At 42.0% G+C, this 13,765-nt stretch overlaps 2 protein-coding genes across 2 annotated transcripts; both read right to left on the bottom strand.

Annotated features, from left to right (window-relative positions):
* Positions 1-34: 34 nt before the first annotated feature.
* Positions 35-2,859, bottom strand: atp5pd (ATP synthase peripheral stalk subunit d). The gene is made up of 6 exons (XM_028401557.1): positions 2,791-2,859; positions 1,651-1,781; positions 647-743; positions 462-533; positions 316-378; positions 35-220 (listed from the first exon to the last, which is right to left on the bottom strand). Exons 2-6 carry the CDS (start codon positions 1,770-1,772, stop codon positions 89-91), a joined length of 486 nt encoding a protein of 161 aa, XP_028257358.1. The 5' UTR covers positions 1,773-1,781; positions 2,791-2,859; the 3' UTR covers positions 35-88.
* Positions 2,860-4,322: 1,463 nt separating this feature from the next.
* On the bottom strand, positions 4,323-5,914 carry LOC114433089 (homeobox protein MSH-C-like). Its single transcript, XM_028401402.1, has 2 exons — positions 5,414-5,914; positions 4,323-5,053 (listed from the first exon to the last, which is right to left on the bottom strand). The coding sequence occupies exons 1-2, from the start codon at positions 5,838-5,840 to the stop codon at positions 4,641-4,643; spliced, it is 840 nt and encodes a 279-aa protein (XP_028257203.1). The 5' UTR covers positions 5,841-5,914; the 3' UTR covers positions 4,323-4,640.
* Positions 5,915-13,765: the final 7,851 nt, after the last annotated feature.

Genomic DNA, 13,765 nt, shown 5'->3' with positions numbered 1-13,765 from the left:
GATTCACACATTAATCAGGCATCAATTCACCAAATACTTCTCCTTAAAATACATAACCTTTATTGTGAGATTAACATTACTGATAGGATTACAGCTCCGCAATGGGCTTATGGGGCCAGTAGGGATATTTCGCCATGTCCAGCTTGGTCTCAGGGAAGACTTCATTGAGGTCTTCAATAGTCATCTGATCAAAGGGGATCATGTTGTTAAATGTTGCCAGCTGAAAAACACAATGCCGAAAGACAGAGATACATTAGGTTATTCTCTTCACAAATCCCTTTAAAAAAAGCTGTTTATCAGCAACTACTGTCTCACCTCGCTTTCGTACTGAGCAATACGCTCCTTTGATCCGTCAATGTAGGCTAATGCACTTTTGTTCTATTAGAAAAGGGTTAAATAATACATATTTTAATTCTTGTTTTGCACAATTTTTACTTGATCTGTTTGATGTATGAACTTACAGCCTCGGCCTCCTGTGCAGTGATGGTGCTTGTCTGTGTGTCAACCGGGTCAGGGATCTGCAGAGCCTTGAACTGCACAGAGAATTGCAATGGGTCGCAAGCCATTGACATATATCATTAACAATTAGAAGGAAAATACTATGCTGTATCAAAATTGGGGCTTCGTGACTTCAAGAAAAGCTTACCTTCTTCTCAAAATCATCAACCATCCCAGCTTTGGCGACTGTGCTCCTGTAGTAACTCCAGTCAATTGCTACAGGGGCCTCTGGAAGGGAGTTCAGTCTGGAGTAGAAGACAGAAGAAGTTTAACAGAAAACGAAGGATGAGGAGTAGACTAAGCATAAGGAGATTCTTTTTGAAAAGTAGATTAAAATCTGGTGAATGGATCAACGTTAAGCTTAGGAAGTGTCTGTAAATAGACATTCTTAAATCAAAGATCCAAATAAAGGACACATACATAAATCAGGTATACTGTCATGGTCACTATGGTTACTGGATATTGAGAACACTGCAGAGGAAGTGTGTAAAGTTACTGACAGAAAAGATACAACTAACAATCAATGAAATGCTTGCTGATGTACGGTCGAGCCGAACCCTGGACCAACACCTCTATCCCCTGTGAAGCTCTTGTTTCAGTGTGTCGGTGTTTCAGGGATAATAAAAACAGACCCAGGGGGTAAAAGGCAATGGTAGCAGCCAAGCAGACAGTACGCCAGGAGAAACAGGATGAACCAAGATACTGGAAGCTAAAGACAAGCTTCCTGACAGTCATTCTGTGTGTCTACCACTCTCTGTGATGAAATAATGTGTCATTTGATCATGTTAAGGCTTAAAACAAGAGCCCAACAAAACTAAGTATTGAACAAGGGGAGACAAGAGTGAGGTGTCCATGACAACATGTAACTGCTAGTTGAGAGGAATGCCTCCAAGTGTGCAGGCTGTACTTTGTGTATCTACATTTGACTGCACTACATTAGTGGAATCTCTGTAGCCCACATGTGAGTGTGGAGGATCTTTGGGTGAAAGTCTTGCAGCACTTCCATTAGGTCAATGATATAATAATCCACATGAAAGCCCACACTACACCACGTAGCTGGTTTTATTAAACTCATATTTAACTACTTTGGTTAAGATGTTTTTTCCACTCAGCACAAGTAGAGAAATTGATTCCATCTGTATTATAACATACTTGGCAGCGATGGCATCACTGCGAGTCTTCAGTGCATTGAATATGCCTCGCTGATTGGGTGGAACCACCTCTGCAAAAGCCACCCAGTCAATGGCCTTCAGAGCTATGCGACGGCCTGCCATCTTGACTGTCTGAAATAAAAAAAATTTCCTTTTAGTACAAACAATCAGTGGAAAAATACCATAAAACCAGGTGAGCAGTACTCCCTACTCAAATTCAATTTTCACTTTCCTAACAATGTGCCATGCATTCTGAAGGCTGCACCGTATGCTTTGTTTTGTTACATACATTGTGCATAAACTTTCTGTTATATAGCCAAGAAATATGTGGCTAAAAGTCATTGAAACCGTTAAACACAAAAGTACATATGAGTTATTGACTGATAAGCAAATTTCAAACGAATTGATACAGGTCTGCATCTGCATTTAGGTGAGGTAGTAGGATAGGAATTAAACAAACGTCGTCAGATTATATGTTGTTATTGTTTTGCATGTGAGCTGGATTTACACAATGTTGTTTACACTGAATAGCGATTAAAAATACCTTCATTGTGCTGCTGACACACTGATAAAACATTAAAAGTATACCCTTCATTGCTAACGTACCCCGTTTTAGCTTAGCCAACATCAAAGACGTGCTCACCTCTAACTGTGCACATCTGAATGTAAGATCAAAAGGCGCTCGTTAGTATGATAAATTTACTTTATGATAATTCTGAGGGATCCTCCGCAATAAGTCAACACTGAGCTAACGATAAAAGACAATGGCACATAACGCAGACAGAAATCAAAGAAATAGTCTTGCAGTGTAAATATATAATGTCCAATTGTACGTGATAAGCACTAAATCGTCGTTAGTAAACAAAATGTCAAAGCCTTATAAAATACAGACTTTGACATTTTGTTTAACCCAAGACTCCTGCAAAGCTAGCTAGCGTTAGCTAGCTCCGTTAGCCAGCTAGCCAAGGTCAGACAATCTTCTTGGTGACGCTGTGACTTTTCACAAAACACCAAGTGAGAGAAGAGGTCACAGTAGCATTTTGCACACACATATAAACACATAAGCCACATAAATGGTTACTGAATTACATTTTCTTACAAGTGTACATTCATTCAATATCGCGCTGTGCAACACACTCACCTCGCTGCTGTAAGTGTTGTGTGTCAGTGACAGGACGGAACAGCGGAAGTGTAAATGACTTTAGCAAGAGCGCAGCGGCAGCAGCAGAGCGCCGCGACCGCCCCCTGCTGGACAGGCTGAGTGCTTACACTGACTTCAGTGCGTTGAAAGCGTTGAAGCGACTGTAAACTTTTTTTCTGGGTGCTGTAACGTTAAAACACAGACTAATTATGTCTTATATCGTAATATTTAACATATAAATACTAACAAATCTGGGCAATTACATCGTGCTTCTGAGATGTTATTTCCCATGGAGGTAAACCGGAGGTGGAAAGGTAATAACAAAATTAACAACTGAGTCAATATTTGTTTAGGTAGATATAAATTAGCCTGCAAAGCAATGTTAAATGTTTGCGAATACTAATATGGGAATCCAGGCGACTCTTAGAAACAACACAATGGATGACTTTACAAATTCGTAAAGCCATCAGAGGTGTTTCTCTTGGTCCCATAGAGGAGCAGGTTTATGCTCATCTCACAGCAGCCGTATCTTTATTTCTGCTACATAACGTGCGCATTATGTAAAAGTCTTTTGTTACCGCTTGAGTTGTGATAAAAATGTTCTCACAACTTCATGACATCTTATTTAAAATAAGTGTTTTTTTTTCAGAACAAACATGATCCCACGTTACATTTGTGTGTTTTCGGTTTTCAAAATAAAAGACATAATAATTTTTTAAAAGTATATTTTTAAATTAAATTGAAAGAAGATTTTTTTGTATGTAAAAGTACAAGTAAACAAACATGTGTGCTCTTCCACAGGCAGAATCCGTCACGAATTATCTTAAGTTCTTAAATGAAATGCACATGAACATTTGCCATCAAACTAAATAAATAACCTGTACCCTAACCCTATTTAAAACAGTGTTAGACATGTTATCTGACAGTTTATAAAATACATAGTAGTTTGTTTTTGTCACAATGCTTTGAAGTTTTGCTTCTGGCACTTGAATTGATTTATCTTTATAGTTAAAGGACAGTATAGAGTTGCTCTGAAAATATGATAAAATGACTATTTATACACAAAATGAAAAACACTTTCAGGTTTTGTATAGTGTTTATTTACTAAAATCAGTTTTTACAAATAACTGAACATTTAGATAGACTGATATGTACACAGTACAGATACAAAGATATTCAATAAATACCACTTCTCCTGCTTTTCAAGCAAAAAGGCTGCAGGACTGTTTGAACACTAAACACTTTTATTTACATTTACAGCAAAAAAACAAAACAAAAGAAATCTAAAAATCACTCCCATGAGGGCCACATTCAGAGAGTTTAAAAACTATTTGTTTTCCTAAAATATAATTTTGCTCTCCTTTTTAAAAACAAAATATAAAGGGAATTGCAGTGAGGCAATACAGAGATTAATACAGCACCTCCAGAGAAAAGAGTCATTGCTGAATGAGGAGAAACATTTCAAGTGATGTGAACAGAGCACGCTGCGTGGTTTTAAGGCACTGACACATATTAAGTACTTTTTTGTTGCTTTTTTTCTGATAAAATTATTGCCTTGAGGGATCAATGTTCTATTGTGGCGTTTGGTGGAATGAGATATTTAAGGCATGTCCATTAAAAACGTGGAGTAATTTAAAGCCTGTGAATCCACAATCCACAGAGCTGAACACAACATGAGGAGAGCAGGCGCACGCACTCACACACGCTCATACATCCCACTTTTTTATTGTCTCTTTGGAGCTTTGGACAAACTCCAAACTGAAACTTGACAGTTGTTTTCTGGGCAAAAATACGCATCATCCTCATCCATAAGTGTATTGCAACCACGTTCACACACACACAGATGAATACTAAGACAAATAGTACATCCCATAAGTGACGGGTCCACTGAACAGTCCTGGGACCGGCAGGCTGGGCCTCGGGAAGGCGTTTGACGGAGCCCACGTTGGAGAGCCCATGTGCGCTCCGAGGGGAAAAGGCAGCGCGAAGGCAGGCAGGACGGGCTTGGAGGCCAGTTTAAACTTTTCCAGCTCGGCCTCCTGCAGTCTCTTCGCTTTGGCCCTCCTGTTCTGAAACCATATTTTGACCTGAGTCTCCGTCAGGTTGAGAGAGTTGGAGAACTCAGCTCTCTCGGCGATGGAGAGGTACTGCTTCTGGCGAAATTTGCGCTCCAGCGCCAGCAGCTGGGAGGTAGTGAAGGGCGTGCGAGGTTTCCTGTTGTTTTTGTGTTTCCTTAAAGTACAATGAGTTGGACTTGAGCTCCCTGATCGAGACAAAATGGAAATGAAACATGGCTGAGGTTAGATTTAATTGAAGCTGAAGGGTCATCGCACACAGCAGGTGAACATAAACACAGCCACAGTCACCAGATGTAAACACAAACATGAAGTAAAACGCACAAAGAAATAAAAGGATTAAGTAACTTTATATTAAAGAAATGTCACATCCAGATAAAAATCTAAACAATAATAAAAAATAATAAATACAGCAGCACCTCAGAGCCACAACAATTATACTGCTTTGTAATGATATTTTTGTAACTTATAAATACACGTGCAGCCTCTGCTGAACCTATAGATTCAATGTGTTGCTGAGTGTGATAATAGCGGAGGGACGGACTTACGCGGAGGTGTAGAAAAGGAGGATGTCTGGATCCAAGTGCTCTGGTCTTTCTCACAAAACTGCGGACTGTCCTCGCTGGAACTACTGGAAACACCCTGCGAGCTCTCCGCGGAAACCTTACTCTCCGCGTAAAAAGTCCTCGGTGAGAACTGCGCGCTTTGCCCGGCCACGGGCTTCGGCAGAACCAGAGCTATATCTGAGGGGGAGTAAGAAGTCCGACAGGTGGTCTTCTTGGAAATCAATGACTCGACGCTAAACGGGAGGCTGCTCCGCTGGATTTTGTATCCTTTCTCGGTTGTCATGTCTTTAGGCTGACACTCTTCGCTCTCTGTATCCGTCTCTTCCTTTTGATGAAGCTGTTTAGCGTCTTGGGACGACGACGACGACTCCTGCGCAGGATTCATCATGACGCAAGGGGATGGGGCCATACACCTCCGAGCGGCCCGTTCAGAGGAACTGTGTGGCTGAGATGTACAGTGTCCAATGTGCGTCTTTGCGCTTTCAGCTGTGCCCAGTAGCGTCTACGCGTTGGACAGGGTCGTCTATAAAAGGACAGGGGTTGCTCCCTCTGCTTACATCCGCCAATCAGCACGTCAACTTCACGTCATGACGTCTCGGAGTGCGGCTTGGATTGGCCCGCTGCCTTCCAAGAGAACATCAAGAGGCCTTTGAAAGGAAGGAGACGTTAATCATACAGACCCCATGTGGTGCGGGGCTATTGATGGCTCTCACAAAGTAGCTTAGACCAATTTTAGCGCAATTAACCAGTGGGGAGGACTCTGCTGACCATTTACATCCATTACAGAGCACTTCCATCGGCACTGTTCCTTTACTCTCCCTGCAAAGCAGGAACTAAAGAGTCACATGAGGATATCAAAACCCGCTTCTGTCAAAGGTGAGAGGAAACTAACAACAAAATTAATATGTTTAATTCACAAAAATATAAAATATAGCACAAGTGAATACAGCACCTGCAAATAAATAAAACGCTCTTTGAATAATTTCATTAAAGTCTAAAAATATAAAGGAGTAAACTGATAAGAAAACGAGTGGCCTAGCGCGCGGCCTAGAAATTGATTAGGTATGACTGTTGGTCACACAGCATTATAGCAATTTAAGGCCTGTCATGAACTCTTCTCCCTCACAATGGCCTCAGTTGAGAAGCAACAGGCGTTTTCTTTCTCCAGGTCATACTATTTAATAAGCCAGACAAGTTGTGTTTTGCAAGGCGCCAGGCTCGGCAGGATCAAAAAGGAAGATACCTCGGGGAGAAAAAAGGCAACGGTTAACTCCACTTAACCAATTGTCCTCCAAATATTTCATAGTCCACTGCATGGAGCTGGGAGAAAGCAGGCGCTGACAGTTAACTGTTTCACGTCTAGGTTTTAAAAAAAAAAGATGCAATTGAATTTACTTTGACACATAAAAAAGCTTCAAATGACCGTGCGTAAAGTGCGTAAAGGTGAGAATAAAAGCAATGAAATCAAATTCCTTCTAAGGAACTTTATTAATTAAGAATCATAGTTTATAGAAATCAGATTAAAGGGACCGGCCACCTTAATATAATATGTTTCATCTGACCTGGTGCTGTTTATCCGTCTGTGTTGTTTTTACGTGAGATTCTCTGTAACAGCACTCTGCTTGTGGTTCTCAAGATGCCAAAAGAAAAACACTCAAAAACACTCAGATCTAAGCTATGAAGAAGTTTATGAAGGTATTATTTTTAACCAGGCATATCTGGAAAAAAACTGCATTTTTTTAATTGTATATTTTTGGTGCTTTAAGCACTTTAAGTGGCTCCTTGTTCAGTTTTATTGGTAATGTACAGCATTTGAAAAACACGATGGGCTGTAGATTATGAGCTCATTAGACAAATATGTCAAAAGTCAATTTCAAGTAATGTTGTTTGTGCAGGCCTTTGTAGGTATGAATATGTTGGACATGAATTTTTAGGAAGACACCAATCATCTACAGTCTTTTCCCTCCACATGTCCGACCTGATATGTGTCAGTCCACACTCATCAGCACCATCAAGGTGAACTCTGCTTTCCCACTAAATTTCACCTTATTCGCCCCCTTCATGATTAATTGCTTAACAGGATGAACAAATGAGTAGTTAACCTATCGCCTTGACCAGGACGCACAAGAAATCAGTTGTGCTTTGCTAACATATGACGCAGCATATGATTGTCATACTTCCTGTTCCCAGTAACAGCAGAGAACAAACTACTCTTTGACTGACAAAACCTTTCATTGACGATTGGCCTCTTGAAAGCCCTCAGGTGCAGAGAGGACAATTTACCTCTCATCAGGTACAAACTTTTGGTTGATGAATCAACTCCTGATGTGGAGCCTGCTCCTTCATTTCCTATCTGATAAAAGCAGCCCATGTCCCCTCACACACACACACACACATACACACCATGGCCTCTCGTCACCCAGCTGGTTTGTGTTTTAAATCCCAGCGTACCCCCTCTTAATCTCCGTATACTGTCGTGCAAGAAGGGGATGAGAGTTGTATTGAGATTCATCCGATACAGGTACACCCAGAGAAGAATGTACACGAGCAGCACGGTAATACCTTTCCTCCCCTGGTGTTTGTTCCAGTGTATTTAGCTTCAGGGCCTCCTCTCCCCTACCCCAAAAGACATTTCTGTAACAGCATGCAGGCGAGTGAACTGTGTCAGAAGGTGTTAGTGAGTTTGAAAGCAGATCTGTTCCTCAAGGTCGATGTGAGTGCGATGGGAAGCGCTCTCCCCTCAGTCACATGGAAGATTCTCATGCTTCCATGTTCAGTTCATAATACAGAAGTGCCAATAAGGGGCAACTTTGTTTTAGCGATGCCCCCAAAAACCAGGTCTCTGGTGCATCTTCACCTGATGAGTGTGACTCCAGGTGAGCTGTTGTCCATCTCCCATCAAAAACCATGTGAATTCCCCACACTGTAGCGAGGCCCTTTGACAAACAAACACATCATTTAGAGGAACGAGGGAGCCGTGGAACCCAATCCCTGTGAGATGTGTCAACAGCAGCACAAAGACCTGTAGCTACAGGCTTCAACGAGATGGACACTTTGCTGACATGACAGAGTCGATTGTGGTGGGGGGGACAAGTGAGTGCGCCGCAACACATCACTTTTGTTTACTTCCATTTTTTTCATCTAAAGTCGGCAGGAGCAAAATGGATTAGAGATGCTGAGGATCATTGCAGCATGGTAGATTTTCTACCTCTGAACCGCATGGCGCTCTCTATCCAACAGCAGTTATTTGTGTTACTCATGTGCTGTGGAAAATATCTTTGACCTTTCATTTGACTTAACAAGTCAATCCAGTCCACATCAGACTGCTTCAATCCTGCACTTAAACGCTGGTTTGACATTTTCCTGCCAAAGCCACTTCCCTTTTGTGGCATCAGAGCGCCCTGTGTTTGAATGTGGAGTAATGAGGGAAATATTCTTGCCGTGCTAAAGTAAAGGAAGCAAATTGCCTCCATCATGGCTTCTTTTTTGGACTGTAAAAAAGCAATCAGGGGATGGAGTGTCCTGCGGTGTTACAGCTGCACAACAGGGCTTATTTCATTCATCAGCGGTGGAGGAATAAATGTTTGCTCCTATACTGATTCTAGCTAGATGTTTTTTTCTCTTCCCCCCTAACTTTTAACTCTGTCTTCAAAAACAGACGTCTTCATGGACAGGGTTCCTCCTGAGCGGCGCTGCCAACAGCGACTCTTAAGAAGAAAAAAAAACACGAGAGGTGACAATGCAATTGGCAATTTCGTCTGGCTTGCCATCGGCCATAGAAAATCCACATTCTTGAGGAAAGTCTAGAGACAATGTGAGTGGGCGAGTTAGGTTGAGTGCTGGGGACGAGGAACTTTGTGTGGCTACTCTGTGGTTTCATTCACAAACCAAAGAATGTCACCACAATCTCATATGCTCTTTGCAGCCAAAGCTGTGATGCAGTATATCTGAAGAGGGGGGAAAAAAACCAAGAGAGCAGCATCAATTTTCTCTTTTACTGCTGGCTTCAACTCCCAATGAGGCCAAAACCAGTAAAATTACAGCAATTTGGTATATAGTATATGTTGTCTTTTGTATAATAAAAAAACATTAGCTGATATTTAAACAGGGTGTAATAAAATACATATAATTTGTTCAATTTTCTTATTTAGTTTCACCTCATTGTTAGACTTAATGTGGATGTAACTGAGACAATCCTTTACTCTTTATGACTGAATGCAGGTAAATTTACAGTCAAATTATATTTAAGGGTAGAGGTATCATATTTTATTATCCTGGAAAGCATCAATCATAATCACAACATCAATTATAACCACTGATAAAAGCATCTGACATGAAAACAAAGTTTAAGAATTAAAAATGCTGATATACAAAATAAAAGTGCTTTAAATTGAACTTCTTTTAATATTGATACAAAATCTGCCTGTTAATAATCATATTTATGCAAACTCAAACAAATTGAGCACATAAACTGTCCTCCTAATTATTTCTGTTTATCACTTGTGCTGCTTTCAAAGCCAACCATGTTCAAAATCTTTTAAAAGCTGATTATATAAATCTTTATAAGTCAATAAAATGTTGTCAAAAGAGGCAAAATACATCCTAGATGCTTGTCGCCACAGTAATAATGTTATTGCAGACACCAAAGGTCAGAACAAATGTGTGTGTTTGAATATCCTGCGATTACAATTTCAAAGTCCTCCCCGTGAGAAGTCGAACAATGGAGAGGGTGGGAAGTTAAAAAAGTGGGGGTCTCTTTCAAATAAACAAGCATGGGTCGATCCTGAATGGGCCTGCCACAGAGCAGCAGGATTGGTTCTCAGAAGATCGAGAGCAGCGACTGTGCCGCTGTCTTCCTCCTCCTCCTCCTCGGGTCCCAAAAAAAACTCACATAGTAAACACAAACAACCTGGTAGAGAGCCTCACAACTATAATTTAGCACTTTTCTGCGTTTCTTTAACATCTCTTCACCCCCCCTCATTTTTTTTGTCCCACCGAACAGAGTGGTGACGGGAAAGTAGATGGGGGGTAAGAGCTCCCCCCATTTTTGCGCTATTGCTTAATGAGCCTGAAAATACAATTGCACTGTCCCGACTGTGAAGGTAGCCTGCAGGCTAGTGTAAATTAGCAGTGCGAGGAAGCCTGGAGGGCTGAGTCTTGCTGAGCAGCCAGAATAGAAAGATGTGGTGAGAGGGGAAAATCCTGTTAGGGCTGTGCATGCGGAGGAATCACGGTGCGTTTTCGACCCGACTGGAGCTCACAGAGCCACTTGTTGCAGGGGTGAAACCCCACATTCAATCTGATGCACCAGATTTATTGAGACTTGCACCGCAGCCATGTGTATTGGCATCCATTATGTGAGATGTCAGTTGTTTGTCACTTTTCAAACCCATAATTCCAGTTAGGTCCACACAATGGCTCCTTTGAGCCACTGCTTTAATCATCATTCAATTTAATTTTCTATTCTTCTGAAGATTCCAAGCCGAGGTGGCGGAGGCGAGAGTCTCCCACATTGCATATGTCCTCTTATGAGCTGGAGATGCTCTTTTGACCGCTCCGCTAGGCATCTGCTGCCCATAGCCCAGCCATATCTGCATTCTAATGCACGTATCCTGCTGGGATGTTAACTTTAGGCCCTCAGTAATTGATGGCTTCCACACTTCAGCCGAGTCCCCCCTTTTTCCTTCTCCCTGCCGATTGTTGGTATATCTCTGTGGTTTGGGGGTCTTTCAGTCAACCATTGTTCTTTTATGGAGGAATTATAATAGACTAAAGGAGAAGGAGAAAAGAGAGAGAGAGGAGGGGGGCAGCGGAGGGGAGGGGATAAAAAGAGTCGCTGCTGATATTTAGTGAACTCCGAAGGGGGAGTTTTCATTCTCATTCTGCAAGTTTGGCACATGCCTTCTGTTACTAAGTGGCAGTGCATTGAAAGAGCTTCTTGCATTTCCCATTCTGCGGCTCTGCTAGGTGCCTAGACTTACAACCCTGGCAGCTGTTGGGCCTTCTATGCAGCTATAGACTCCTCTCCACAGGTGAGCTCCCCTACCAAACTCCCAGTCTCCACTTCACTCAAAAGGGCCTTTTTCATGTCTTTTATCAGTGGGGTCGAGGCTGAATTTATGTGCGTGCCACTCACAGAACTGCAATTCATGGCTCTCGAGATTGTAATTAATGTTATTCATTGTGTAAGAGTTTGATTCAGCACCAGCATGATTTACATCTTGTTTTAGTAACTTCTAAATCTTCTCCCGCTCATCTGAAGTATGAGTGTATGCTAATTACAACATCCGTAAACAAACAAACACAACCATCGTGCAAGCAAACACTGTGGCAGAGGGACCGAACCTTATCGCATATAAACAAAAACAAATACAGCATGGCAGCATTTCATATCTAATTTCTTCCAAATTTGCCACGAGATGATGTTGCATACAATATGTGTTTATGTGATATGCTCGCCAAAGCGGCCAGTGGTTGGGTCTCTATTTCTGTAAGGCAACAATTACTTTAAAAGCTATCGGCTGGATTTGGTCAACCACTCTAAATGATGTTGTTGTTTTGGTTTGGGGAGGTTTCAGCACCTTTTTTCATCTGATTTCAGTGGCAGAATATCTTGCTTGTTTATTTTCTTCTTCTTCTTTTTCTCTCCTCCCTGAGATGCGAGCTGTTACATATTACTCCTAAAGGTGTGGTGCCTCTTCCCTCAAAGGCCTCCACTGTTTCCCCCAAACTGCTGCCAAGCTGGGCTATCTATTCATTTGGTTACTTAAGTGTAATTGCTCCCCTTTGAAGCCTCAGAGAGGCAAATCATTTGCTTTGGCCCTGGGGCAGTAATGGTCACCGAGCTAGCGACCCCCTCCTGGTCTGAGAGCGTCGGAGAGACCGCGAGAGGCCAGCTCCCATACGGAGAAGAAATAATACGGCCAGGGCCGCTCAATTTCACCTCCCTTTTCATCCCATTCTTTGAAAACTTTTTATTAACAACAGCTTTCTCTCTCATACCAGGGCGCCAGGAGAGGGGAGGAGAGGAGGCAGGGAGGAGGTGGCATGAGAGGATATCGGCAGCGGGGGAGGAGGAGGAGGAGGAGGAGGAGGCTGTCCCCCTGTTGATGTCTGCTGGATTCTCACACACTCACGTGCACATGTATACACCAAATGTGCACATACACACATCATCAATAGTGACAGGTCAAGGAGGCATTGAGAAAACAGCCTCCCTCCCGTTCCCTCTCCCCCACGGTTCACACTGCTAAACAGGGACTCATGTTTCATATGCCACAGGCCTCACGCACACGCACACACACACACACACACACATTTCTGCTCTGTGGCAGCTTGTCAGTGTGTGTGTGTGTGTGTTTCCTAATATGAATGAGTAACTTATATGCTCCTGTATAAATACAGATGCATCTGCGTACCTGCTTACCTCATTGTGCACATGAGAACATATCCGCCTTTCAACCTATGACAGGCCGCGGAAATATACAGCAACATAGTGCACAAAGAGCCCATTTAACACTGAAAATTACTCCACCACTTACTGTAATTGTCACAATTCTGACCACATTGACATTGTAATCTCATAATAAGATAATGAGGGGGTTGAAACTGTGTACAGGAGTGCGATTATAGGGTGTAGCTCAGAAGAAAAGGGTTAAAATGTCAGGGGATAACATTTTCTTCTGCGTATTGATGAAAGCATCCAGACAAACTTAAAACCGATAACAGTGCCTTGTTTTCCTCTTTATCTTGTACTAAACGGATTACTGGAGGTCACTTTTAAAACAAAAAAAAATCACAAAGAACAACTCTCCTCTGAGGCACAAATCGTTATGCTTCATACCGAGATGCCATGGCTTCACAGAGAAACCCCCTTTTAGAAGGAAAAAATGATTACTTCTAAATAGCACGAGTTATCTTCAAGACACAGTGGAGCCAAATCAATGTGGACAGGCATCCATAAAAAGCCAACCTGGTTATGAATGCTGCGTTTTACTTGTATCATTTTGACTTTGAGGTTTTTAAGAGAGAAGCATTCCCTGCAGTCAAGCCAGATGGTAACAATTCTTAGACATATTACGAGCTGCTCTCTGCCAAATAGCATACCTTTGGGCTATGTTTTCAGTGGGCTATAAAAGCCAATAATGTAATTTTGATCTATTTTATCAGATATCACCCCAGACCCGGCTACGTTTATATAAGACAAAGTTTAAAACAGGACAGGAATTCTCTCTCTTGTTTTGCCTTTCACTCTATAAGTGCACGATTTTCAATATCTGACCCGCTGCGCTGCTTTGCTTGTTTGACTTTAGCGTTTGGCCCGAAATGTGGAGG

Source organism: Parambassis ranga, chromosome 1 (genome assembly GCF_900634625.1).
Source record: "Parambassis ranga chromosome 1, fParRan2.1, whole genome shotgun sequence".
NCBI lineage: Eukaryota > Metazoa > Chordata > Actinopteri > Ambassidae > Parambassis > Parambassis ranga.
This window is presented reverse-complemented; position numbering and strand designations above follow the sequence as displayed.